Source organism: Emys orbicularis, chromosome 2, assembly GCF_028017835.1.
Source record: "Emys orbicularis isolate rEmyOrb1 chromosome 2, rEmyOrb1.hap1, whole genome shotgun sequence".
NCBI classification, from domain to species: domain Eukaryota; kingdom Metazoa; phylum Chordata; order Testudines; family Emydidae; genus Emys; species Emys orbicularis.
The window spans coordinates 9302308-9330280 of record NC_088684.1 but is presented as its reverse complement, the minus strand read 5'-3'; the positions used below and the strand labels follow the sequence as shown (position 1 = coordinate 9330280).

The following is a 27973-nucleotide window of genomic DNA, read 5'->3' as shown; positions in this document are numbered from 1 at the left end:
TAGTTATTACTGATTGTTTTCAATTTATTTTTTCACTGTCTGTGCCCAGCTGCGGTATTGGAAAGATCATATTGGAAAGATTGCCAATACTCAGGAGTGGAATGATTGGTTTACCCCTCTCCTTGACCTCAAAATAGAAAAACATTATTCATCTTTAATTTTTGGCCCTGAAAAAGAGTCAGATAACATCTGAGGATTACCGTAATCACTGGACAACATTTTCATGCCCTGGTGCCTACAGTTTAGCTCATGAATATGCATTTAGGCTCCTAAAGTAAAGCTTTTATTTGGGTGTCTAAATGTGGATTTTTAGGAGGCCACCTTTAGGGACCCAAGTTTGTAAATTTCATAGAGCTTTCTGAGAAATGCCCCCTCAGAAAAAAAATTGTTTTTGGATGAAATTTAAAGAAAAAACAATTTTTGTCAGTATTTTGGGTTGGTTGGGTTTTTTTGTTTGTTAAAACCTCTCAACGCTTACAGTTTTCAAAAAATGAAAGATTTCAGGCAGGCAGGGGAAAAATAGTTGGTTTTACTGAAAACTTTCATCTGACTTGAAATTTTTTTGGTTTTCAGTTACCAAATCCCTCGATCTTTTTCAATTTTGGGGATTTTGGCTTTTCATTAAAAAAAATGATTTTTTTGGTCAAAATTTTTTTTTTGCTTTGAGCAGGGAATTGGACTAGATGACCATGAGGTCTCTTCCAACCCTAATATTCTATGATTCTATGATTTGTCATGGAAATTTCCAGTTTGACAAAAAAGCCATTTTTAATTAAAAAATAAAAAAATTGTCCAACATCTTTCCCAATTTAGCATGCCCTGTGCTAACACCCTGAAGTAAGAGCTGACAAATGCAGATAATGTTTTCACCCCTCAGCTCACAGAGAGCCAAGAAGCGATAATAATACATTCACTGATTTTAGCCTCCTTTTCCATTTGCATGTTGTCCACTAGCGGCTTACAATTTTCTTGAATTTAATCATTATTAGATATTATTTGTCAATTAGTTTTGGTGAATAATTCTTGGCCTGCAGCAGTTTGAAATCTGGTTAGTTTAGATAGGTCACATAGCAATGCTTCTGATCTCTGTCAGGATGAGTGTAACACATAGCATTGCGGTTGCAAAATTCACTCTCCAAAAATATTTTCTCATATTCACTTAACATTTGTTGTTCACACCAACTTTCCCGCCACGAATACACTCTCTGGGTACACTCACCCAATTTAAACATAGCGAGTGAACACAGAGAAGTTAGATTTTCATCTGAGCAGAATATTTTTTTCAGATGTTTGCTCCTCTCTGTAGGACATTGTCCCTCTGCCAGTCCTGAGGTACTACGCGTTGAGCCACATTTCTGAACCAGACAACTGGGAAAATCATGGAAGGGAATGCTGGAAAATCACAACTTCAAATGCCAAGAGGGTCTGAAATGACTGAGAACGGGGCCAATGCCAGTAAACAGCCCTGATACAGACCTATTTATAGTAGGTCTGCCTAGGGTGAAGTCTAGTCCATTGACTTCACTTCTCAGGATCAGGCCCTCAGTCTCCTGGGATTACATTTCTCATAGAAGCACAGAAATTGGAGATGGGGAAGATTTATTAACTCATCTTGTCCACATATCCCTGCAGGATTGTCTCTAACAGTTCAGTTTCAAGTGCCTAGTCCAGTTTAGATTTTAATGTCTCAAGCAATAGAACTTCTTACTGCAAAACAATTCCACAGCCTACATGTTCTTTTTCTAAGGCTTTTTTGTTTGTATTTACTATTGATGTTAGTTTCTTAGTTCTGCCCTATAGTGGCATCATGAGGAAAAAAAGGGAATGAGTCCAACGTAGCCTTAGAAATCAGTTTAATCTGTTCTATGACACTATTATACACTAATCCTAATTGTATGGTTATTCCACGTGTCACTACAGGGCAGAGTTAACGTTGTCTGGGTGCCTAAACTGTGCATTGGCGTTTCCTTAACATAACTGAATTTCTTTTAAATTTAACCTTAACTGAATTTCCTGGATTGGTAATGCTTGGTTTTGGGATAATTACAACATCCCTGTAATTACCCTTAAATTACTAACATGTGCTCAACCTTAACTCCAATTTGATATCCTTTTTATCTGGGATTACAGTTATATATCCTGTTTCCAGAGCTTCTTGGGAAATAAAATACTATTATGTTGATTAGCTACTTGGTTAAATGATGCATGCTTGGTTCTGGTTTCGGGAGAAGCGGGAGTTGCAGCTGTCCATGTGACATTCATGTAGGAAAGGGCTATGTATATGAAAAACCCACCACTGCAATTACACCATGTTTTCTGAAACATTCCCAATGTAATGAGTGTCAGTGGAATAAAAATGTATAACCCCCCAACCCTTTATTTTAAAATAAATTAAAACTGATCTCTCAGAAGTTGTAATACAGCAGCCTCAGGTCATGTGAGGGCACTTATACCCCATTCTCTTGTATGTCTGTGAGAAGGAATGGAGCAGTGTCTCTTTAAGAGGACACACATCAGAAAACTCTTAGCCTCCTTTCCTGGAAAGTAACAGTTTCCATTAGACTTGGAGACATTCTTCCTGCACTTACCCTACCACCCATCTAGCCACACTGATGTCCAGGGCAGGGGTGTCATTTCCGAAAAATTTGGGGGCGGAGGGCAAAGTTGTGTCAGCATATAGAACATTATATGTGATAATATGGGTTGGGGAAGTGGAGCAGATAGTTTTCCTCTCCTCCCAAATTCACAGGTCTAAGTTTTGAGGGACTAACTGCCCACCTTGCCACCTAGCAAATGATACGCCTGGACCAGGAGTTGCCTGGGTCTATCAGAGAGCCATCTGTCTTCATTGGCAAGATATTTTTGTTGGAGGCAATCATTGCCTATGTACCCAAAACGTCTATATTGCACACTACTAGCCCACATTTAGGTGTAGATGAGTGGAAAGTGCTTTGATGCGTTGCTTGGAATGTAGTACAATGGTATAAAGTTACTATGCACTGTGGTAACATACATAATATTGTGAGCTCGATCAGAAATATCGAGGTTCTGTGGCCTCCAGACTAGATGTCCACTGTTGGGTCACCTGGAGGGTATTTGGTCTGTAATAAACTGGTTGGAAATTTTCTGATGGAATCTTTTTCTGTTGGAAAATATCGATTCGTTGAAAGTGAAACATTTCACCATAAATGTGTCAATTTTGATGCAGTTTAGTTTTGGGGAAGAAAAAAGAAAGGATTTGGATTTAGGTTGAAACATTCCATTTTGACACTGCTTAATGGAATGTTTGCATTTTTTGTTTTGAAATGACTTTTCATTTAGACATTTATTTTATAGTATAAAAAAATGTCAAAATTGGAATGAAACGCTTTGATTCACCTGAAATGAATTTTTTTCCCCATAATTTTGTTTTCCAGAAAATTTTGAATTATTTTGTTTTTGTTCCATTTTGGAACGGAATTTTTTTCAGACTCACAGAATTTCCCACATATTGAAAAATTGAGTTCCCACTCAACTCTAGTCTGTAATGTAAGCAACAGAGAGAACCAAGGACTCATGTTCTACTTTCTGTCTCAAAGGAGTTGCTTGACTGTAAGTGAGGACAGAATGAAGCCATGAGTGTGGTGCTTGACGCAGCACATACTGCCCCTCGGTGAGGACCTTAAATAAATCCAGGCACTGCCACTGCTCCCACTTTCCAAGGTCTCCCTAAAAACTCTTACAGCTGCCGACATTCAACCATTTCATTTCATTTCTTCTATAGGCTTCGGGAACATGCCTAGGACTGCAAAGTAAAAATGTTCTGTGACACAATCTACATATAAATTAGCAGTTGTACCTTTGTATTTGCAAAGTATTTTGATATAATAGAGAAGATTTGTGAAGAGGTTAAAGGGGGAAGGTGTTCCAGACTTCCTAGTCATGTCCCTGATGAGCATGGCCCTGCCAAACTTCCACTCTGTGTCAGACTGGGCCTGTATCCTCTGGTAGGTGTCACTCATCATGGCGATCAGCAGGTTGATCAGCACAATCAAGGTCACGATCAGGTAGACCCCAAACACAAAGCGGATGATGACAAAAGTGAACTGGGGAGTTCTGGTGAGTGAGGGCAGGGACTCGGGGTCAACGAGGCCAAACAAGGAGAAGAATAATGTGACCATGACGACAACGGGGTCCTGGATAGTGGTGCTCACAGTCGCGTTCCCACCGGCAGCTGAGAGATTGGTCTTTGGTTCAGGGTAGACTGGTTGGTAGACGGACGACAGCTGCATGGTGAAGGCTATGTGAAACAAGCCCAGGATGACTGCGAACCTGGTGAGATCCTTCATGAGGTTCCTGATTATGACAGCCCAAGGACCAAAGAGGTGGTGGAAGGTGAGGAACTCCAGGAACTGCACAAAGGAGAGTGTCATGGCCACCCCTAGGAAGATGTTCCTGGCAAACAGGCAGTGCAAGCGATCGGTGCCGGTGAACATCAAGGCCAGCAAATGGCAAAGGAAAGCAATGGCAGAGAAGCCCAAGACGAACACTCTGATCCAAGCCAGGCCAGCCCTTTCTCCAGAATGGGTGAGCTCGGTGACTAGTGTCCCCAGCAGCCAAGCTAAGAGCAACCACTCGTTCCAGTATGGTACCATGTGACCTTCATAGATGGGGCTAATAGGGGGATACACTATGGTTAGGATGAACAGGATGAGCAGGAAGATATGAGATGCCAAGTGGCTCATGAACTTCATGATAGGAATTTTATTGAACCTATGTTTCAGGGGTAGGGAGAAAACCAGCCACATGGGGGGGCACGCTAGGAAGCAGACGAACAAAAGGGCGATCTTCCATGGGGCCCACTTCAGGCTGCCATACCAGACTTCTGTCAGGTATTTTTGCACTGCTGGATGCGCTACTACATCCTTCTGTTCACATTCAATTAGCGAGTCCAGCATGGTCGTGCCTCTGTGATCCACTGCGCGGAGAAGGTAGCCAGCACTTCTACCTCCAGAGGCCAGCGTCAGGAGCTCAGTGGCCATGCTCTCAGTGTACTTGGCAGCAGTCAGCAAGTCTTTGGCGCGTTCCTTCTCCTTCAGGGCAGCCATGTTGAAGGCCCGGGAAAGCTTGATAGCAGTGTCCAGGGGAGCAGAAGAGTGAAGGACAAATTCCTCAGTCGCCTGGTTGTTGTTCAGCTTCCCACAGACCATAAGGTCAAAGATAAACTGGAAAAACAAACACCCTAGTTAATAACAGAAAGAGGAAGGATAGTCTTGTGCTTAAGGCACTGGCCAGGAACTCAGGAGATCAAGGTTCAATTCCCACTTCTGCTACAAGCTTGCTGTACAACGTTGGTCAAATCATTGAATCTCTCTGGTGTCTCAAGCCTTCTTCTGTAAAATGGGTATAACAATACTGTCCTTCCCCCCACTCTTTGTCTTGTCTATTTACAATGTAAGCTCTTCGGTGCAGGAACCATCTTTTCCTATATGTGTGTACAGCATCTGGCACAAGGAACCTCTAGGTGCTACTGTAATGCAAGTAACAACAACAATGCGTAATGCTTTACAAACATTGACTGACCCACAACACATCCCCGGGTAGGGCAGTATCATCACCACCGCTTTCCATATGGTGAAACTGAGGCAGAGATCAGGTGACTTCCTAAGGTCACAAAAGGATTCATCATCCGAGCTAGGATTAGAACTCCAAATTCTGTGCTAGGAGGCCACACCTAAACTCTGGATTTAGTAAATAGCAATGTGGGAAAAAACAATCCAATTTGAGAGGAGTATTTCCAAAATGCTGGGAACATTCACATATCTTCACCGGGGCTGAAGAAGGCTCATCATATAAATGCTGGATTTGTAGAACTAATGTTCAGTGATGTTTTTTTTCAGCTTCTAGAAACAGAGGAGAGGTGTCTCTGACCAGATCAACCCCCTGGTCAAGCTGGTTCTAGTACAGCAGGGTGAATAATAGATTTTTAGGTTCATTGGCAATTTTGACAAAGTTAAAAAACAAATTGTTTCAGGTCAGACCAAAAAAGACAATTTTTGCAGATTCAGAAGTCCACAACATTTTCATTTTGGGTTGAACAAAATGTTTCATTCCAATAAAATCAAAATGTTTCCTTTCAATTTTGAGTGTTTTTTTTTTTTTACACTTTTGATTTTTTAAAAATAAAATGGAAGGAAATTTTGAAATGAAAAGTCATTTCCAACTGAAAAATTGAAATGCATCATTTTGAACATGAAACATTTTGATTTTTTCAGAATCCCCCAACCCCCAAACCAAACAATTAGGTGAAACAGACACCAATTCATGAAACACTTCGGTATTGCAAAATCTGCATTTTTCACCAAAAAAAAAAAAAAAGTTTTGGCTGAAAAATTTTGCCTAGCTCTAGTCTTCAGCAACATATGGCTCTGAGCTTCGGGAACCCCATCGCCATTTCTACCACTGATGTGACCAATGACTATAAACACCTAAATTATTGGGATCCCAGTCATGCTATTGCACCACAAGGGCACAGTGTAGATGCTGAGGATTTTGCAAACAAGAGTAGGACATATGAGTCTTGGCTCAGGGCTTGCCCACGTCACCTCCCCAGAGCTCAGGGTCTCCCCTACCTTCCTGTCCTCAATCAGTTTCAAGGTGGTGGTGTTCTTTTTCAGCAGGAAGCTCACTACTTCTTGGTGGTTCTCAGCAGCTGCATACTGGATAGGTATCCTCCCCTCTTTGGACTCGAGAGTGGGTGTGGCACCGCTTTCCACTAGCAGCCGGACACTAGCCAGGAAACCTGATCTGGCAGCAAAGTGCAATGGGCCCCAGCCTTGCTGTGGAATTAAAGGGTGTACAGTGAAAATGCAGCATTCATTGACCGCAGGCGTCAGGCAGTCATGTAATAGGGAGTGATGCAGGAGGGGATGGAATCACCTTTAACCAGAATTGCATGAAACTTTCATAACTTTCAAGTGATGGGCACACTGGAAATCCATGGGCAGCTCAACCATGCTGCTGTTAGGAACCATAGAATTCAGGACGTAGGGTTTGGAGATACTGTGTAGCGCCCCCCCATGGCATCATGTATCATTCATGGCACTGGCCCTCCATCAAGGCTTGGTGCGAGACTCTCCATGAAGAGGTTGCACCGAAAGTGTGACCGCCCCTCACTGTTCCAGCAGGCTAACACCGACCGTGCGAGCTGCTGCTGTACCTTGTCGGTGACGTTGATCTCCGCTCCCTGGCCCAGCAACGCCCGCACCATTTCAACGTGGCCATTGGCTGCAGCCAGGTGGAGGCATGTCCGCCCTCTCTTGTCTCGGAGATGCAGCTGGGAGGTGGATTTGCTCAGAAGGAGCCCAACGACGGCGGTGTGACCATGCTGGGCCGCCAGGTGGAGAGGGATGGAGCCCTAAGCACAAGTGGGCTGGTTAGTATTTTACAGCATTTGGCACAGGGACAGGATGGCACTAATGGGACCTAACAAGGTCACCTGAAGTCACTGTCAGACTTGGCATGAGAGGCATCTCTCTTACAGCAAGGACAGAGGCTGAGGACTGTGGGTCAGGGAGACTGAACTACCCTCCACAGCTAGAGGTGACCCCTCCAGAACAGGGCTGGGGTCTACTGTCCAAGGGCTACGAAGCTTCCATTGCAGGAGCCTCTTCTGCAGAGGGAAGAGCTGTCTCTCCGGTTGTCAACCCGGCACTGGTCAGTAGTAGCACTTTGGCTACGTCTACACTACCCGCCTGAATCGGCGGGTAGAAATCGATCTCTCGGGGATCGAATTATCGCGTCTCGTCGGGACGCAACAATCGATCCCCGAATCGACGCTTGTACTCCACCAGCGGAGGTAGGAGTAAGCACCGTCGACGGGGGAGCCGCGGAGGTCGATTTGCCGCCGTCCTCACAGCGGGGTAAGTCGGCTCCGATACATCGAATTCAGCTACGCTATTCGCGTAGCTGAATTTGCGTATCTTAAATCGACCCCCCCCCCCCATAGTGAAGACGTAGCCTAAGTTCATGCAGAAACAACCAAGGTGGGCCATGAGGTGGCCGGATGGTTTGGACCGGCCTGAGCTGGAGAGCAGCCCAAATGTTAGGTCGTGGGATTGGCCTTGGACTGTCCCAAGAGGCTGATGCTTCATGGTGGCCTGGCTCTGTTGTCATCATACACATCAGTGCGGGGTGGGGGTACAATGCTAGCCAGAACGGCCACTCGAGGCCCCCGGAGTGCTGGCCTCGGAGAAGCTAGGCCCTGAGAGTTGCCCAAAAGGGCTTGGTTAGTGGCAGCTTTGGGGGAGACATACCACAGCCAGCAGAAGACATCGAGCTCCCACTCTGACGTATGCCCTGCATCTGCCTCTCTCTTCCGCACCCTTGCTCTGCCCCTCCCATCCCTGCTCTGCACCATGGACCCTCCTCCCTGAATCTCTGCCCTCTGTGTCTTCTCCTTCGCCCTAACCCTCTCTTCCTCTTGTGGGCCTTGTGCATCCAAACTGACTCTCCTCCTGACCACCCCCGGGGTCCTGCTTCTCCCACCTAGCGCAGAGCCAGAGCAGCCTCTGGGGTGGGAGGTGGAAGCTTCCCGGAGAGACGGTTACCCCAGATGTGACGCTGCAAGAATCAAAGCCGCCTGCCCCCCATGACAGGCTGCAGCCTTCTCCTGGGCTGAGCCAGTTCAGAGCACGGTGGCCCTCATGTGAGTAGAACAGCCCCACACTGAGCGTGGCTGGCCTCTTACCTGCAGGCTGGTCTGACAATCCACCTGCACACCTGGGTAGTTGAGCAGCAGCCGGACCAGGCCCTCGTGTCCCGACTGGGCAGCCAGGTGCAGTGGCGTGAATCCTGACTGAGATAAATCACACAGACGGCGGCAGGGCCCCTCTGATGCCCCAGACTCCTGGGCATACAGCAAGGGCAATACAGTTCCCAGACACTTCCCCCCCAGTGCGAACAAGTCAGAAACCAGAGCAGCTGTTCCCCCATTTTCTGCGACTCACGCCTGCAGGCGGGCCACGATGATCTACCTTCCTCCCTCTCTGAGGCCCTGAAGAGTCAGCAACCTGGCTGCAGCCTCCCCCACATGCACCATCACGCTGGGCCCCCTCAGGGTGCCTAGGCCTCGTGCTGGCCATCCCAAAGTCCCTCACTGACAACCCCTGCTGTCCCCTGAACATGCTGCCTGTGTGTGTTGTTGGATGTTATTTGGGCAACACACCTGGCCTGCAGCCTGGCCGGCAGTGAAGCTTTCATGCCTTTTTTGCTCCTGTCACTGAGGACAGGCCGCGCCACGCACACGAGCTACGCCGAAGATATGTGTGTGTGACAATCCTGGGGAGCAGATCGAATGCGACCAGGAACTAGGGCACTTCTAAACCTTTACGCCGCTGGGACAAGCTCATTCCAATACCTGCTTGCCTTCACCTGCCCCTTGAGCTAGCTGGAGGATGGCAACTCCGTTCTGTGGCAACTTTTGAGGTTTCCAAATTTGTTTTCGTTACGCACTGGAACAAGCCTGAAACCTTTCAAAGGTTTTCATGATACTCTGCATCACGATAGCCCGGTGGCTGGGACACTGCTGTGGGAGACCCAGGCACAACCCCTGCTGTGCCTGATTCAGAGCAGCGAATTTCATCCCAGTTAAGACTGACTCAGACAGAGCCGGGTCTTGAATCTGGATCTCCCAAATTCCAGGCCCAGGATCTGGCCTCCAACCCAAAACCCTCCTGATGAAAATTCGTGGAAACCAAAATGTTTTGGCTTCCCCGAAACAGCATCTTTCGGCAAGAACGTTCCAACCAGATCTACCCGCCCCCCAGTTCTGGAACAAGTGGCGCCGTGGGACTGAGGGCTGCACCGTCATGGCCTCTACGCCTCGCAAGTTCCACGCACCGCCCATCCCTTTCAATCAGGGCCTTGGAGCCATTTGTCGTGCAGGCCTCCCATTTTTGGCCCTTTGAAAGGCCTCCCTGTGCAGCCAAATCCTAACCAAGGAGAGCGGAGACGGGAAGAGGCAAAGGCAGATTTCCCAGAGTGAATACAGGGTAAATCGTTCTCCCCGCTCCATAGGCCCAAGGGAGAGAGGAACCAGGGCAGCTGTGTTACACAGAGTGCAGTGACATGACGCAGGGAGTTGTGTGTGTGTGTGGGGGGGGGCCTAGGGTCCATTCAGGTGCGGGGCCGCCCAGGAGTGTGTGTCGGGCGTAAGAAGGTTCACTGGCTAAAGCCACAGCAGAGAAGGGAGTAAGATTCCAGCTGATGTGGAAACTACTCGGGCAGTTCTGAGCTACAGCAGCAGGGAGGGGGACTCAGTCCGCAGCAGAGCACTCCTCTGCCAAGCCTGTCTACGGGGGAGAGGACTTGGGCCCACCACACGGTGCAATCAAATGGCTCAGTAACACGAGCCCCCATGTTATTTGGCTCCACGGGACTAGACAAGTGGGTTCGGGATGCCATGTGTCGGCTTGTCCCTTAATCTCTCCCCGGGGCTGGCTCCTGTCTTACCTCACTGCCTTGCTGCTTGACCTGCTGTCCTGCAGAGGTGAGCTTGGGAGGCTCGCTGCGCATGGCGGCCAATCCCCTGGCGAGCATGTCTCGGACGAAGTCCAGCTGGCCGTAATGAGCTGCCACATGAAGGGCAGTAAATCCTGTCTTGGAAGGGAAAGAAAAACACATCCACAGTTCAGGGAAAACAAACGAAATTTGCTCTTTTCAATGAACCAGAGCGCTCCCATTTAGCATCCGATCAAAGCGCAGTACAGGCCTGACAGCTGGAAGGAAGAAGGTTAAAAGGGAGAGGTCACAGAAGACATGAGAATGACAGGAACGAAAACAAAGAAAGGGGGGAAAGAATGAGAGAGTTGGAAGAGGAGAAGGAGCTTTTGGGGATACACAACATTTCAGGAAGCAGCCTCTGCATTTGGCATCCACAGTTGACTCCGCAAGGCTCTGGGCAGCGTCAGGAAAAGACGACCCCTGACAAAGCGATAGAAGGCGGGCCCTGGGTTAAGGGATGTGATTGGGCACCAGGAGCGTGCGGTTCTAGTCCCTTCTCTGCCATTGGCCGAGGTTTCAAAAAGGACTAACAATTTTGGATCTCTCTATTAGCGGGAGCCCGAAAACAAGCCTGATTTTGTGGAAGCGCTGAGCACCCACCCTCTGAAAATTAGGCCCCTGTAAAGCATTCAAAAATTGAGGCCCTCAAAATCACTAGTCACCTTTGGAAACCTCATCTCGCGCTCTCTGGGCCTCAGTTTCCCATCCGCACAACGGGGATGCTAATGCTTCCTTTCTCCCACCTTCTGTCTGCCTGGGCTCTTTGCAAGTGCGTTGGGGCAGGGACGGTCTCTCACTAGGTGTACGCATAGTGTCCAGCCCAGTGGGGACTAACCATTACCAATAACTATGTGTCCCAGGCACTTCCCTGCTTTGCTGTGTGGCCCTATCTCTGCTGGACATGCAACCAGGTCCTGACACTCACCTCTCACCCAGTTACAACAAACACCACCTGAGTTGGGTCCAAACAGCGGCTGTTTTCACAACACAGCCACACCCACGCCATAGGCAGCAAGGCCCCTGCTATGCAAAGCCGGCGGCCACGCACTCACCTTGGTGCTGGTGATTCTCAAGGAGACGCTGCCCTTTAAGGCCTCCAGGACACTGATGTGCCCATGTTTGGCTGCCAGGTGAATTGCCGTCATTCCTTCCTAATAAGGAGCAGAGGAAAAGCATCAGAAGGCAAGGCCTGGTGCAAATCCCAGAGTGTTGTCACAGCAACGGAGGAAGTCTGGGTGAGGGACAGAGCCTTTGAAAGGCCTCCTGGGGTCTACTCGTATTCTTTGAGGTTCTGACACTCCCAGCATGGCCCAACTCCATGCTATGATGGTATAATTCAGGGGTTCTCAAACTTCACGACCCCCTTCTGACAACAAAAATTACTTCACAACCCCAGGAAGGGAGACCAAAGCCTGAGACTGCCCAGGCCCCACTGCCCCGGGTGGGGAGGCCAAAGCCCGAGCCCCACCACTCTGGGCAGGGGGGCAAAAGCTGAAGCTCAAGGGCTTCAGCCCCAGGCAGGGAGCCTGTAACCTGAGCCCCACCACTCAGGGCTGAAGCCCTCGGGTTTTGGCTTCGGCCCTGGGCAGTGGGACTGAGGCCTCAGCAAGTCTAAGTCAGCCCTGGCGACCCCATTCAAAGGGAGTCACGGCACAGTTTGAGAACCGCTGGTTTAATTCAAGGTGTCACAGGCTGGCTGGGCATTCAGGACAACGGGCCACCGGATGGAGAGCTACCTTAGCCTGGAACTGTCCGAGGAGTCACGAAGAAAGAGGAGGCTGGTTCTTTATAAATGAAACATCACTGCCCTTCCGCTGCAAGGGGCAGAGAAATTTAACCCTTCATCCCTGAATTAAACAACTCACCACGCTACAATCACAGCATGGCACCATCCTGGGGTTAGTCTACAAGAGACACACTAGGGGACATGGGGGGAGATGAAAAGAACAAGAATAGGGATGCTTTTACTTTAGCATCTCAGCGAAATGTTAGTACTTCCCCAAAGGGGAAAGGGCTCAGACCCCTGCGCCCCATTCACAGAGGTGCACATCAAGGAGAGACACAAGGATGTGAATGTAAAGTTTGTGGATGCACCTTTCCCTGCCAAAGAGAGATTCTCCTTCTGAGCATGCACCCTGAAATGAAGGAGGGGCATTTGCACTCATGGGCAAGCGGGTGTTACTAGTCCCCTCTGTGCTGATTACGGAGGATGAGTTGTTACAGCCCCCAGCAGCTCATGCTTTTGACTCTAGAGGGCCAAAGCTGTCAGCCAAAGAGGGCAGCCGTCACCCATTGCGTTCACACCATCTGCATTTTGAACTGGGAGCTGCCCAGCAGAGCCCTTGGTACGTACGCCGTCCTCATCCGCTGCCGAGGCTCCCGTCTGCAGCAAGACCTTCACCACCTCGCCATGTCCACCAGCAGCTGCCAGGTGCAGGGGCGTGGAGTTGTTTGTCTGCAACACAAAGACAGACCGGTTGGGTAACTAACCATGTGCAAGTATCAGGGGGTAGCCGTGTTAGTCTGTATCCACAAAAACAACAAGGAGTCCGGTGGCACCTTAAAGACTAACAGATTTATTTGGGCATAAAAAACCTAACTGTCTGAGCTTCAGAGCAAGCTGGCGGTGGGTAGGGATTTTATCGGGACTGTCCCGATATTTGCTTATTTGTCCCACGTCCCAACCTACCTTCGGTCGGGACGCGAATTGTCCCGATATTTTGCCTCCGCTCACAGGCCGAGTGGAGCCCGGAGGGGGCTCGCGCCCCCCCGCCCCGACTCCGCCCCGTCCTTCCCCCATTGGATCCCTCCCCAAATCCCCGCCCTGGCCCCGCGCCCCCAGTCCCGCCCCCTCACTGCCCCATTGGATCCCTCCCCAAATCCCCGCCCTAGCCCCGCCTCTTCCCCAAGCACACCGCATTCCTCCTCCTCCTCCCCCCTCCCTCCCAGGCTTGCACTGATCAGCTGTATGGCGGCGCAAGCGCTGGAGGCAGGGGAGAGGTGGAGATGGAATGGAGGCAAGCTGGTGGGGGCGCGGGGCGGGGCGTGGAGCTCCGGCGGCCATTTTTTTTCCCGTTGGAGGGAGGGGGGAGGTGGAGATGGAGTGGAGGCAAGCTGGTACGAGGGGGGGGGCAGGGCGTGGAGCTCCGGCGGCCATTTTTTCCTTTTTTTTTTTTTGCTCCGCCCCCCCTCCCCCCACGTCCCGATATTTCACCTGTGTGATCTGGTCACCCTAGTGGTGGGGCTCACCTCACAAGGATCACAGCATATAAGATTGAGAGGCAAGGGCCAAGGGAGGTACCAGAGCTCCCTGCATAGAACAACACAACGGCACAGAGCATCAGGACGACGTGGGACTCTCTCACAGGCTTCTCCTCCAAATGCCTCAATCCTGGGTCTTCTCAGTGCTAACTTGCCCTAAGGATGCAACCTACGATTCTTCATGCAGGCCACAGAGAAAGTGTAGAGGGGCAAACAGCTGGGGGAGGGGGGTTCTTAGGAACTGTGACTGAAATCTCAGCACTCTCCTGTTTCGCCTGACAAACAGGGCTCAAAGAGACCTGCCAGCGACCTCACTGCAAAGGACACATTGCAAATACCCTCCCATGCAAGCAAAGCCCTACCTACATTAGCTACATACTAAATCAGAGGTGGGCAAACTACGGCCCGCAGGCCACATCTGGCCCGCGGGACCCTCCAGCCCGGCTCCTGAGCTACCCCCGGCCCCTCCCCTGCAGCCTCAGCTCGCCCTGGCGCAATGCTCTGGGCGGCGGGGCTGCAAACTCCTGGGGCAGCGCAGCTACAGAGCCGTGGCCTGACCCGGTGCTCTGTATTGCACAGTGGCGTGGCTGGCTCCAGCTGGGTGGCGCGGCTGCCTGTCCTGGTGCTCTGGGAGGCGCGGCTGTAGTACCGCCAGTCTCCGGTGCTCCAGGCAACGCGGTAAGGGGGCAAGGAGCGGGGGGGGGGGGGTTGGATGAAGGGCAGGGAAGTTCAGGGTGGTGGTCAGGGGGCGGGGGTGTGGACAGGGGTCAGGGCAGTCAGAGGGTGGGAAAGATTCTTCTGTCAAAGGTAGGAGCCCGGGCAGAGACAGATGCATCATGGAGGTGAATACCTGGCTGTGAAGATGGTGTCGCCAGGAGGGCTTTGGCTTCCTAGACCACAGGATGCTATTTGAGGAAGGACTGCTAGGCAGAGATGGCGTTCACCTTTCGAGGCGGGGAAAGACCCTATTTGGACACAGACTGGCTAACCTAGTGAGGAGGGCTTTAAACTAGGTTCGACAGGGACAGGTGAGCAAAGCCCACAGGTAAGTGGGGAACATGGAGACCTGGGAGATGGGTCGAGAGGGAGTGTGGGCTATATTGGCAGAGAGAAAGGAGGGTCAGGACAAAACTGGGAGGCAAGATCAAACCAGTATCTTAGATGCCTATATACAAATGCGAGAAGTATGGGTAATAAGCAGGAAGAACTGGAAGTGCTAATAAATAAATACAACTATGACATTGTTGGCATCACTGAAACTTGGTGGGATAATACACACGATTGGAATGTTGGTGTGGATGGGTACAGCTTGCTCAGGAAGGATAGACAGGGGAAAAAGGGAGGAGGTGTTGCCTTATATATTAAAAATGTACACACTTGGACTGAGGTGGAGATGGACTGAGGTGGAGATGGACATAGGAGACAGAAGTTTTGAGAGCCTCTGGGTTAGGCTAAAGGGGGTAAAAAACAAGGGTGATGTCATGCTAGGAGTCTACTACAGGCCACCTAACCAGGTGGAAGAGGTGGATGAGGCTTTTTTTAAACAATTAACAAAATCATCCAAAGCCCAAGATTTGGTGGTGATGGGGGACTTCAACTATCCAAATATATGTTGGGAAAATAACACAGCGGGGCACAGACTATCCAACAAGTTCTTGGACTGCATTGCAGACAACTTTTTATTTCAGAAGGTTGAAAAAGCTACTAGGAGGGAAGCTGTTCTAGACCTGATTTTAACAAATAGGGAGGAACTCGTTGAGAATTTGAAAGTAGAAGGCAGCGTGGGTGAAAGTGATCATGAAATCATAGAGTTTGCAATTCTAAGGAAGGGTAGAAGGGAGAACAGCAAAATAGGGGGGGGGTTGGATGGGAAAGTCAGGGGTGGGGATTCCGGGGGCAGTCAGGGGATAGGAAGGGGTGGTTGGATGGGGGAGGGGTCCTGGGGGGACTGTCAGGAATGAGAGGAGGGGTTGGATGGGGCGACGGGGGGCAGTCGGGGCAGGGGTTCTGGGGGCAGTCAGGGGACAGGGAACAGGGGGGGTTGGATGGGGCAGGAGGCCTGGGGAGCCGTCAGGGGGCGAGAAGCAGGAGGGGTCGGATAGAGGGCGGGGGCTGGGCCATGCCTGGCTGTTTGGAGAGGCACAGCCTCCCCTAACCAGCCCGCCATACAATTTCCGAAACCCGATGTGGCCCTCAGGCCAAAAAGTTTGCCCATCCCTGTACTAAATAAATAAAAGGGGGCGGATGCAACTGATGCATTACTGAAAACCAGCTGACCGTTGTCGCAATGCCAAGAGACAGGGGAAGGGGAAAACACACTAAAACCTGCAGGCACATTCCCTTTAGGATCTTGTCTAGGCCCCCGTGTCTCCGGGAGGCTGGCAGGAAGACAGAGGGGTTCCCCTATTTATGCTCATTGGGATGCTGGATCTGAACTTCCCAGCTGGTTCCTATCTCCATAATGGGCCAAACCAACAAGCCAGGCCCCAACGCTCACGAAGTTTGGGGAAGGTTAGATTCAGATCCCAAATGTATGGCTCAGGTCCATGTTATCAAAGCAAAGTGGTGAAGTATCGCGTTATGCGCAGTGACTGGGGTTATTCGCTTCCTTCACGTCTGCCTCTTTGCACCCACCCTGGGGGAGAGCAGATTCCAGAGGGTGTGTCAGCTGTCCCGCCTTTCCTGTGGCGGATACAAGCTCTCTGCGTTTCTGAGGCAGCCACGGTTAGTAAGGTAATAGTGTTCCGTGGCTGCCATCTCATATTTTGTCATGACTATTACTGGGATGCCCGCCGTCCGTGGAGAGAAGACCCCGATAGCGTGGCCATGCAGCATGCGTAAAGCTACGATTTAGTCACGGAGGTCACGGATTCCGTCACTTTGCCAGACCTTCGTGACTTCTAGGGCTTCAGGAGGAGGAGGAGGAGGTGGGACTGTGCGTCCCTGCCCTGCAACTGGGGCTGGCTGGAACCAGGACCCTGCAGCCCCAGCCCCGGGGCTTCCGCCAGGGGGCTGTAGCCAGGCCCGTGCACTCCAGCCCTACGGCATCGCGGGCTCGGCGGAGGCTGAACCGGGGCCGCACGCCCCAGCCCTACGGCATCCCGGGCTCGCCAGAGGCTGCAGCCGGGGCTGCGAGTCCCAGGCTCGGGGTGGGGGCTACAGGCAGAGCTGTGTGCCCCAGCCCCGCGGCTTTCACCGGGGGCTGCAGCTGGGGCCGTACGCCCCTGCCTGGTGGCTGCACCAGGGGCTGTGTGCCCCCCTCGCGGCTTCCCAGGGCCATGTGCCTCCCCTATGCTGCGGCCGGGGCTTGGCGGGGGCTGCAGCCGGGGCTGTGCACCCCTGTCCCACAGCTGCGGCCAGCTTCGGAACGGGGGCTGCGCCCCCCTGCTGTGGCCACTGGAGCCGGGGCTGTTTCCCCCACCATGGCGGGGCGCTCGACCTGTCGGCCCCCCCCTCCATGGGACTCCATTCCTCCCCCATATAGCCCTGCCCCCCCCAGTTATTTTTAGTAAAGTAACGGACAGGTCACAGGCTCTGTTAATTTTTGTTTATTGCCCGTGACCAGTTCGTGACTTTTACTAAAAATAACCGTGATAAAATCTTAGCCTTAAGCATGCGTAATGGAGGCACTGAGAATGATCTGATCTCTGGATCCTAGCTGGGCACTGCTTGAGCTCTCAGACACACAGGAGAGAGGAGGTGCAATACAGGTCCAGCACCAGCTTCAGAATCACCCCATAGACTGTCCATGGCTCCTCTCACTCCTGCATTAACATTTAACTCCCAGCTTCCTAATCCCTCTGGGATAGCAGAACAGGCACAGATCTAGACTCTCGGGTCAGCTCTGTGTGACACTGCCCAGCTGGACTGGCCCAGAGCAAGGGGACACCGCCACAGGGACTCACCTTGTTGCGTGCTGTGGTCGCCCCCACCTTGTTGAACTTCAGCAGCTCCTTGATGACAGCGACGCTGCCTTTGGAGGCAGCTATGTGGGCACAAGTTGAACCTTCCACGTTGGCAGAGGTCACCAGTTCCGGCTTGTGCTTCAGAAAGAACGGAACCACCTCCGAATGGTCATTCTCAGCGGCCAGGTGCAACGGTGTCTGTCCTTGCTGAGGGGAAAACAGAGCCAGGCACCGTGAGACCCCAGCCTGTCAGTGAACCGCGTCGGGGCTTGGTTGTGTCTCGGTTCCTCTGGGGTGCGCCTGGTCAGAGGTTAGAGGCCAGGGCGAAAGGGGGGACATTTTTCAAATTCACAAGTTCAGATCTGAAGGGCAAACATTTCCCAAAATTAAAGGCTTCTCTCAGAAAGACTGGAAATTCAACCCTCGACCACCTGGACTGTACCTAAAGGGTCACATTCGGGGGTAGATCTGCCTTTTTTTGGTCAGGCAGCTGGAGACTGAAAACAAAATCAATCACACAGCTGTGAGGGTTGAATGGAAACGCATTTTAACCTGCCAAGGCCATTGTTCAAGATCCCATGTACCTGCTGCATCATCTGATGGCAGCATTCATTCAGCGGCCAAAGCAGGGCCTGGGGCTGTGGGGCACAAAGTCCCTTCTCTGCTTTAGGCATTAGCAAAATCAAAAACATGAGGGGAATTTTACCTGTGTTCTCTGGCTCCTGACACTGCTCCCTACGGTACCTGTGAACCTGCAGCCAGGGCCGGATTAAACTTTTGTGGGCCCCCATGGGGGCAATGGGGGAGTTGGTCCCCGGAGCGAGGGACCACCCAGGGGCTATGGGGCATGGTGTGGCAGGATTGGCCCTGCTCCGCCCAGCGCGAGGGGACTGTTTACAAACCAGCTGCCACCAGAGGCACCCTGGTCCACCCAGCCCTGCGCTGTCAGTGTGCCCCTTCCCCTCAGGGGCGGGCCCATGCCGCAGCACACCATCCCCTTGTACAATGCCCCCCCTTTATGCCCAGTGCCCTCATGCCCAGTGACCTCCCCTACACATCCCTATGCCCAGCGCCCCCCTGGACCCACTATGCCCAGCGCACCTCCGCCCAGAGACCCCCCTACTCACCTCCCACCACAACTACACAGCTCCCTGCACACCACACTGCCCACCCAGCGCTCCCCCCACCCTCCTCACAGTCCCACCATAACAGTTGCACACCACTCCATATTCCTGAGGGAATTGTGCATCAACATTTTTACATTTCTGTGCACAATATTTTAAAATTCTGCAAGTTTTAATTGTCAATAAATAAACGTGGAAGCTCCAGCATGACAGTGGGGAGCATCAACCACTGGCTGCATGGAGGTGGGAGATCACCCTGCAGCCTCCCCGCACCCCACACAACCCCAGGACAGGGGCTCAGCAGTGAGGCTGCACCCGACCCTGACACAGCGTAAGGGCCAGGCCTGCCCCAGAAACACCCTGGGGCCCTGCCCCTCTGCGCTAGGCGCCCCAGGTGTGGACAAGCAGGCTCAGCCTGGCAGCAGGATCCAAGTGCAGAGGGGCTAAGTGTGGGGGGATCCAGGTGGGGGTAAGAGGGCTCTGTGTGGGGCAATCTGGGTGCAGGCAGCTCAGTGGGGGATCTGGATGCACAGGGGCTCATTGGGGGGTTCCAGGTGCAGGGGGAATGGGACTCTGCAGGGGGGTCCAGGTGAAGGTGGTTGGGGTTCAGCAGGGGGTGCCTGGGTGTGGAGAGCTCAATGGGGGAGGGGGGTCCAGGTGTAGGGGGGGGCTCATTGGGGTGGGTGTCCAAGTGCATCTGGTTGGGGCTCAGTGGGGCGGGAGTCTGGGAGGGTCATCAGAGAGGTGGGGCTTGTCAGGGTGGGGGTTTGATGGGCCTGCTTAACAGGGGAGCGCCAGCTGCTGCCAAGGGGATGCCGTGTGTCGGGCTCCCGTGTCTTCCCTGCCCCCACTTTTCCTATCCCTTTCTCTTCCCCATTCTGTGCCCTTTCCCCACTGCCCCATCCCACTTCACTGCCTCTTTCCCCCAGCACGTCCCCTGCCCTGCCCTACCACAGGACGGCTCCCAGCACGCAGAAGGGAAGCACGACCAGCATTAGGCCGCAGAAGGTGGCATCCAGCTGCAAAGTCAGTGGAGCTGAGTGGCACCCTCTTTTTTCAGCGGGGTAGCTCTGCCCTCGCAGAAATGGGGGGGCAGTGGTATGTGACCCCCATGTGTCTCCCCCACCCCAACTCTGTTAGGGGCAATGCCCCCCAAACTACGCCCATGGGCATTCCTAGTCACACACCCCCACCCCGTGCTTCCCTCTGCTTCTCCCTCTCTTTCTGCAGCAGAGGGACCTGCTTTCATTCCCCCAAGAGTAGCCCCCCCCACAAACACCCCAGAGACCCATTCCCCCACGCCCTGCCCCCCCAGTCACACTCACCCGCCTGCTGGGAGCCGACCCTGTCTGCTGGGCTGAGCTGGCCGGTAGGGGATCTCTCAGAAGCTGGGTGACCAGGTGTCCGGTTTTCGACTGGAACACCGGTTGAAAAGGGACCCTGGCGGTTCTGGTCCGCACCGCCGACTGGGCCATTAACAGTCCAGTCGGCGGTGCTGCGGGGCTAAGGCAGGCTAGTCCCTACCTGTCCTGGCTCCACGCTGCGCCCCGGAAACGGCCAGCAGGTCCAGCTCCTAGGCGGGGGGGCCCCAGAGCTCCGCGCATTGCCCCTGTCCCGAGCACTGGCTCTGCACTCCCATTGGCCAGGAACCCTGGCCAATGGGAGCTGCGGGGGCAGTGCCTGCGGGCGAGATCAGCGCACCGAGCATCCTGCCCCCCGGCCTAGGAGCCGGACCTGCAGGCTGCTTCTGGGGTGCAGCGTGGAGCCAGGACAGGTAGGAAGTTTGCCTTAGCCCTGCTGCAATGCTGACCGGGACCCACCGGAGATAAGCCCACGCCCCAACCCTGAGCCCCACCCCCCCCGCCCCAGCCCTGAGCCTCCCCCCCAACCTGGAGCCCCCTTCTGCACCCCAAGCCCCTCATCCCCGGCCCCACCCCAGAGCCCACACCCCCAGATGGAGCCCTTACCCTCCTGCCCCCCAACCCAAGCCCAGAGCTCCCTCCCACACCCTGAACCCCAGCCTGGAGCTCCCTCCTGCACCCCAAACCCCTCATTCCCAGGCCCACCCCAGAGCCTGTACCCCCTCCCACACCCCAATCCCCTGCCTCAACCTGCAGCCCCCTCCCACACCCTGAACCCCTCGGCTCCACCCCCCAGCCTGGAGCCCCCTCCTACACCCCAAACCCCTCATCCTCAGCCCCACCCCAGAGCCCTCACCCCTCCACACCCCAACTCCCTGCCTCAACCCTCAGCCCCCGCCCGCACCCCTCACCCCTAATTTCTGGCCCCACCCCGGAGCCCAGCACCCGCCCAGTTAGAGCCCTCACCCCCCCTGCACCGTTCCCCACCACCACCTGGCCGAGACAGGCAGAGCGGGGAGGGGAGGCGGGGCCACCGTCTGGACACCGGAGCCCCTGCTGAGTGTGGGCCCGGTGCCATGGCGCCATGGTAAACCCGGTACCGCCTGCAGCATAGAACTACGGTACAATAGAAGCTCCTGGACTGACTCCCCTGTGGGCCGTTGCTAGCCAACAGCAGGACTTGCTGGTGAAGATGGACTAGGGGCAGGGGTTTAGCAAGCAGCTAAACCACCGGCTGCTCAGCTGAGAAGTACAGGGGCGAGGGACATCGGTGGCCGTGTGTGTGCATGCAAGGCGGAGAAGGAAGCCTGCACTGCCACAGGTATCACACAGGCCGTGGCAGCGCCTGTGTGAGTTTCTGCAATCAGTGCGTCTTCACTAAACAGACTGCAGGCTACGCGTCAGCCGTTGCTATTTACCAAGCGGGACGGTGGCTAACAGAGTGCGAATGAGCCTTGCCAGGGCGTCTATTCCCAACCTTGCATGGAATCTTACCTGACGTTACTGGAGATGGGCCGGGTTCTGCATAGCCCAGAACATTGGGTGAGTTTAGAGCTAGATTTTAATGGGAAGAACTGGGTCTGCCAGTGCTTAAAGAGGTCTGAAGAAAATGTGTGCGCGCGGGGGTCTGTCGTAATCTGGGAGCAGGAACTTTGGTAAAACAGTGCCTAATGTGCACCCCTCGGTGTTCCAGGTCGACTTAAATATATACTGATTGCTGGTTCTGTGACCCCTTGTGATCTCCCCTCCCCCTGACTTTAAGCACGGGGGCGGCTGCTTCTTTAAAATGGGATGTCTGCCTCCTCCGACTTCGCGTCAACACACAGGGACATGGCACAGCACGGCAATGTTATGGTGCACAGTGGTGCTGTGCTGAGTGGACTGAGGGGTTTCCTCTGGTTGCAAATGCTGGGGCTAGGATATTGGTTGTGTAAGCACTCATAAGGGCATGTCAGGGTTTGATGCACCTACGACCTGTCCCTTTAAGGACCAAAGGTCAGCTGAGGAGGTCAAAGGGGCCCGCCTAGATGACAGCAGCAGAATTTTTGGTGTGCTCCAGAAGGACTCAGCCGCACTGGGGATTCTTCGAACTGTGCGTGTTTGTTTTTGGATACTAAATTTATAAAACTCCAGTTTTAAAATGGTCCCGGATCTGGGAGGGTGACAACTGCAGGCTGTTTTTATGGGAGGCAGAAAGCCAAGGGAAGCAGCTGTGAGTGGGGCCCTGAGAGGAAGCAGAGGTAGAGTTTCTTGGGCACAGAGCTTGCTGGAGAGGCAGACAGGGGGATTTCAGAGCAAGGAAACTGCCTGCTGTTTGTTTCCACTGCATTCAGGGAAACAGGACGCTGGTGGACGTTCCATGTACATGAACCGGATTATTTCTGCTTCACAGTGGGGGCCTTCGGGAGCTCAGCAATAGCAGCGGATCAGCCGTTACCATTCCTATATGATTAGCGCTGACTGACCTTTTTGCTGAGGGGCTCCGCAGAGGCTTCAAGGACTAGGTGGGCCATGGAGAGCAATGTAACCTCTCCCCAGTGGAGGAAGTTCCTCCAGGTTACACTCAAGGCACAGCGGTATGGGGCAGTGTGCATGCTGGCTAACCCTGCTGTACCAGTCCTGTGTCAATACGAAGGAGTTGAGCTTCCAGGGCTCTCCAGCCAGCCTCTTTTGGTCACATTCTCCAAATTCTGGCCAGAATTCCTCCAGCAGGAGAGGGAGGTCTCGGCTGGCGGAACCAGCTCCACTGCAGTATCACCCGCCTCCCCCAGCAAACAGCGTATACTGAAGGACAAAGTGGGCATGTCAGGTGAGGGCAGGGCAGAGCACTATGCCACTCCCCCATCCTCAGCTAGCAGGTGATCCCTTAGGAACTTTATGTCATTGGTGTAAGCCAGTGCAGCCCCTAGTCTGCTCTAACTCATGCCAGGGCAGGCACAGACCAGGCCATTGAATCAGAGAACTGGAATCAGCTCCCAAATAATCCCCCAACTTCCCTATGCCAAGAGGATCTCAGTGAATGACAGAAAATCTCTTTTGAAAAGATAAAGTAACAATTGAACATGCTCTTAAGCAAAGGCGCTATTAATAACAGCAACTTATACCGATTGGGGCCCCTGACTGTTCCTGCTCCCCAAGAGGTAAGACGGCGCCTCCCGCATGCTCCTGATTGTTATTTTTAGCAGAGAAACTGATAGTGAGAATGACAGGAATCAGCAGTGGAAAGAGGCCAGCAAGTGAAGTATCCGGTCGTAAAAGCCAGCACAGAATGTTTGCAATAAAATATCTGTATGCAGGGAAAAAAGCAGCATGGGACACAAAGCAGAGCAGTGAGCGATGAAAAGTGACGTCTGACACAGACGTGGGGAGGTGTAAGCATTCCCCCCAATTCAATAACAAGCCGTTGCACCTCTAGCTCATCTTCCATTGAAGGAACTCACATACTCCAATGAATTAAGCCCCATAAGAGCCCTTTGAATGATCCCTGACCCCAGTTTACAGATGGGGAAACTGAGGCACAGAGCAGTCAAGTGACTTGCCCAAGGTCACAAAGCGAGTCAGTGGCAGGACCAAGTCCACCTCCACCCCCAGAGGAGTCAGAAGGTGGCTCTTGTGGCACAGTGGTTCATGGGGTATTTCTGCCATCTGACAGGGGCCAGTTGCAAGCGGCTGATCAAATTCAATTCAGCAATAGATTAGAAACAGAGCAGGGGAGCAGGGTTCCTGAAGGTTACAACCCATGGGATGCCCTGCTCTTTATACACTATGGAGAGCCAGCTGGATGGCAGTATGCGGTGCCCAGTGGTGAGGCTTCCTTTGGGGAGGAAGGACAATCTAATGACTATGGCACAGAGTGGAGATTCAGGGGACATGGGCTATAATCCCAAACCTTAGACAATTTGCTACGTGCCTCATCTCATTGCCTCCAAATGGGGATGACACCACCTCAGCTCAACGCCTGTAAATCCTTGGAAGGCACAGGCAATAGGAGAGCCAGGTGTAATGATCTGGGGGAGTTAAAAGATTTCTAGGCCCGGGGGCTAGGAGCTGGTGTTCTGCTGATGGAATATCGGTAACTGGTGAAGGGGCATCAGGCACCCAAACACCATGGCATGGGGTCCCACTACCTTAATGGCATCAGCAAAGGAAAACAGCAATCAAACAGGGATGGGGAGAGAAGGCTCGTGGGTAACAATGAGACCCAGACTGAAAGAGCCTGAGGAACTCAAGGAGAAAGGAAACTATTTTGTCTTTGGCGGCAGCAGCGGGACCTTCTGAACTGCAGGATGTTTTGCTCCGAGATATGTGCTTGTTTCAACAGAGCTCGTGAAACACGATTCCCGGTGCAGGCTGCAGTGCCTCGTTGCGGGGGAGAGCAGAGAGAGACTTACGATGTCGGTGGCGTTGACGTCCGCGCTCATGCTCAGCAGGCTGGTGCACACGTCCAGCTGGCCGGTCAGCGCAGCGAGGTGCAGAGGGGTTCGCTTGGTCTGCCCGAGAAGAAAAGCCAAACACTTCAGCAAGTGCCGGCTTCCCCCAAGGAGACAACACAACACCAGGAGAGAGGGCAGTCCTATAGGTATCCGAGTGCACGTGGATGCCTGCTCTGGGGCAGAGACTGCTTTTGGCCTTTTAAAGCCTACGGGTGTGTCTTCACTAGGGAAAGAGGCGTTTTCTTACCACGTGTTAGCTGACACACAGTAAGGTCCTACTGAAGGCGAGGCAGTTTGTAGCTTCCACCCGTTAGCAGACTGAGGTGAAGGCTCCGGAGGAACCTAGGGTTTCTACCTCAACCTGCTAACACGTGAAAGCTACACACTGCCTTGTCTCCACTAGGATTTACCTCGTGTTTGTTACCTCATGTTGGCTAACAATACACCTCTTTCCCCAGTGAAGACGAGGTCTAGGATTTAACGGAGGGATGTTAGCACGTGCTAACAAACACCTTTGAAGAACCTGGTGTATTCAAGGCCCCCTGCCTTTAACACATGCTAACCCAGTCAGATTCAAGTCAGGGCTGGCCTTATGGGTGGGTGACATGGGCGACCACCTACAGCTCCATGGTCGGGGGGCGCCACGGTCAAGAGGCAAGGAGGGGGGCAGGCCTGGGGTGCGAGGCTGCAGAAGGGAGCTTGGGGAGAGGCAGCAGGGCCCGGGGTCATGTGGGGGGGGAGCCCAGGGAGGCAGCGGGATCAGAGGGGCTGGGTGGCTGGGTGGGGAGCCTGGGGAAGCAGTGGGGGCTGGGATGCCAAAATACAAGTTCACCCAGGGTGCCATTTTCCCTAAGGCCAGCCCTGATAAAATCCCAGATTGTCCGTGGCTTTAACCCAACCAATTTAGCATGTGTTAAAGGCAGGGGGCCTTGTCTTGTTCCCAACATGTTAGCACCCACTGTCCTGGTCCAGACAAAGCCCAAGCAACTTCTCCACCCTGATGACATCTCATCCACTTGGGACGCTTAAACTGAAGTGTCCCGGAGAGTCCCCACACATTTTCTCGTACTGTGGATACGATTCTGTGTTGAGCTTCTCAGAGGCACAGCTCAGAACTCACAGCCCAGGGGGAGGAAGGTCTTCTGTGACTTTAAGCCACCTTCGTGCCCTCCATATCCTGGGGTGCTGCAAGCAGGGCCGGCTCCAGCGTTTTTGCTGCCCCAAGCGGCGGGGGGGGGGGAGCCGCGATCGGCGGCACTTCGGCGGCAGCTCTACCGCTGCCGTTTCATTCTTCAGCAGCAATTCGGCAGCAGGTCCTTCCCTCCGAGAGGGACTGAGGGACTTGCCGCCGAATTGCCGCCGAAGAGCCAGACGTGCCGCCCCTTTCCGTTGGCCACCACAAGCGCCTGCTTGCTGGAGCCGGCCCTGGCTGCAAGGAATGGAGAGACTCCCAGCATAACAGCCATGGGAGCCAGTCTAAATCATTTCCCCAGCTGCCACGGGCCATCACACTGCCTAGAGTCTCCTCAGCACTGTATACTGTGGGACCACCCTTAACACATCCCTCCGGCTCCCAGACCTGCCTCTTGCACACCTCCTACGGCAGGGTTTGCGAGTGGGGGATCCTCCTCGAAAGGCAGCCTTACAACCGTCTTCCACAGTGCCTGCACCAGGGGACTGCTCCCCCAGCCAGATAAGGGACTTTTAGGGCCCCTTTACACCACTCTGGCCCTTTTACCAAGGGTGAGGGTGGTGTGCATACATAGCTGATACATTTGTTCCTAACAGCCGCTAGCATTGCAGCCCTTATTTTGGTAATTGCCCCTGCCCTCGAGGAGCCTTGACAGAGGTTCACATTATTGAAGTTCTAAACTTATCCCAAGCACCCCAGTGATTGGCCTTGGGAAGGAAGCAGGCTTGGTTGGTGGTACGATCAAGGCCCTTTTTGCCGTTTTTATGTAGCTCTGTGCCTCCTCACCGCTGGGCCTGGGCACCTGAGCCATTTATTTACTACCTGAAAACTTGAACAAATATTCCTAACGAGATGTAAGCTGTGATTGAAGTAGGGTCGGCAAAGGGCCCAAGGAGAGAATTTGGGCCGTTAGTATCTAACGGAAGCCCTGTGAGGATAGCTTTTAATGGAATCCCTCAGAGGCTCACGAGTGGGTTTAGTTTTGTCCTTGCTACGTAAGTCTTACAGAAGGGTTTCATGTCCATCCGTGCACCTGCACCCAAAACCTGTTTGGGTCAGACTGAAAACGTCTGTTTCTGAATCAGCATTAGCAGCCCTTTGGGTTTCTACTGCTTAAAAATGTGTCTTTTTCTTTAAAATTGCCCTGACATCTGGCAGTTTTTTGTTTGGTTTCAGCCAGTCACAGCGTTTGGGCCTAGAAAGCTGGTCCCTTACGGCTTTCTTTGCCACTATTGTTATTTATTAATAGTATAGTATGGGGACACCTAGAGGCCTCCATCAGAGATCGGTGTCCCATGGTGCTAGGCGCTGTACGCACATATCACAGAGATGCTCCATGCCCCAAAGAGCTTAACAGTCTATGCACGTGGCATGACACAACAGGGAATAATCCAAATAAAGGAGCAGAGGACAGGGTGAACAGTGAGTCAGTAACGGTGAGCATAAGTAGCTACAACCTAATGTGATACAGCCTAAACCCTGTCTGCGTACTGGTCTGATCCCTTTGAGTCTGAAGGCTGCTCACTGTGTAACATTTCACTCGGCAATCGTCTCCACTCAGAAAGCCGCCTTAGTAGCCAAGCTCCTACCCACGTGCAGTTTGGTCATGCCTATAAGCCACTCCTTACCAGGGTCATAGCATCAATGCTGGCCAGGTGAGTCTCCACGAGGAGCTTGACTAAATGGTTGTAGCCGTTCTGAGCGCTGAGGTGAAGAGGTGTCAGGCCCAGCTTGGTCTTGGCATTGACGAAGGCCTTGTGCCACAGCAGGACGTCTGCAATCTGGTCATGGCCGTTCTCTGCGGCCAGGTGCAACGCTGCTTTCCCGTGCTGCAAACAAAGCCACAAAGCTAGCCGCCGTGGAGATGGGCCACTGGAACCATGGGTTTTAATCACCTCCCATTCGCAGGGCCTTCCTGTGTGCTCCGGACACTAGAAATACTCTGCCATGAAACCATCACTGCGGGACTATTTTTGGCCATAGTCAAAGCAGTCAAGCAAGTGTTGTGTGTGTCTGTGTAAAGCAGGACTGATAAGAAGAAGAACAGTCTAGTGGTTAGGGTGCTAGATAGTACTCGGGAGACCTTGGTTCAAGACCCTGCTCTACCAACAACTTCCTACGTGACCTTGGGCAAGTTGCTTACTCTCTCTGGAGA

General features: G+C 52.8%; 1 protein-coding gene across 1 annotated transcript in view; it reads right to left on the bottom strand.

The window, feature by feature from the left end:
* LOC135875240 (serine/threonine-protein phosphatase 6 regulatory ankyrin repeat subunit B-like) overlaps positions 1–27973 on the bottom strand; it is an 81378-nt gene that overhangs the window by 3175 nt on the left and 50230 nt on the right. Inside the window, exons 17-26 of the mRNA XM_065400241.1 lie at positions 27447–27647; positions 24585–24683; positions 17709–17915; positions 12896–12997; positions 11595–11693; positions 10492–10638; positions 8729–8836; positions 7199–7396; positions 6612–6818; positions 3839–5204 (exon numbers count right to left, since the gene is read on the bottom strand). Coding sequence (XP_065256313.1) covers positions 3839–5204; positions 6612–6818; positions 7199–7396; positions 8729–8836; positions 10492–10638; positions 11595–11693; positions 12896–12997; positions 17709–17915; positions 24585–24683; positions 27447–27647 — 2734 coding nt within the window. The remainder of the gene's footprint in view (positions 1–3838; positions 5205–6611; positions 6819–7198; positions 7397–8728; positions 8837–10491; positions 10639–11594; positions 11694–12895; positions 12998–17708; positions 17916–24584; positions 24684–27446; positions 27648–27973) is intronic.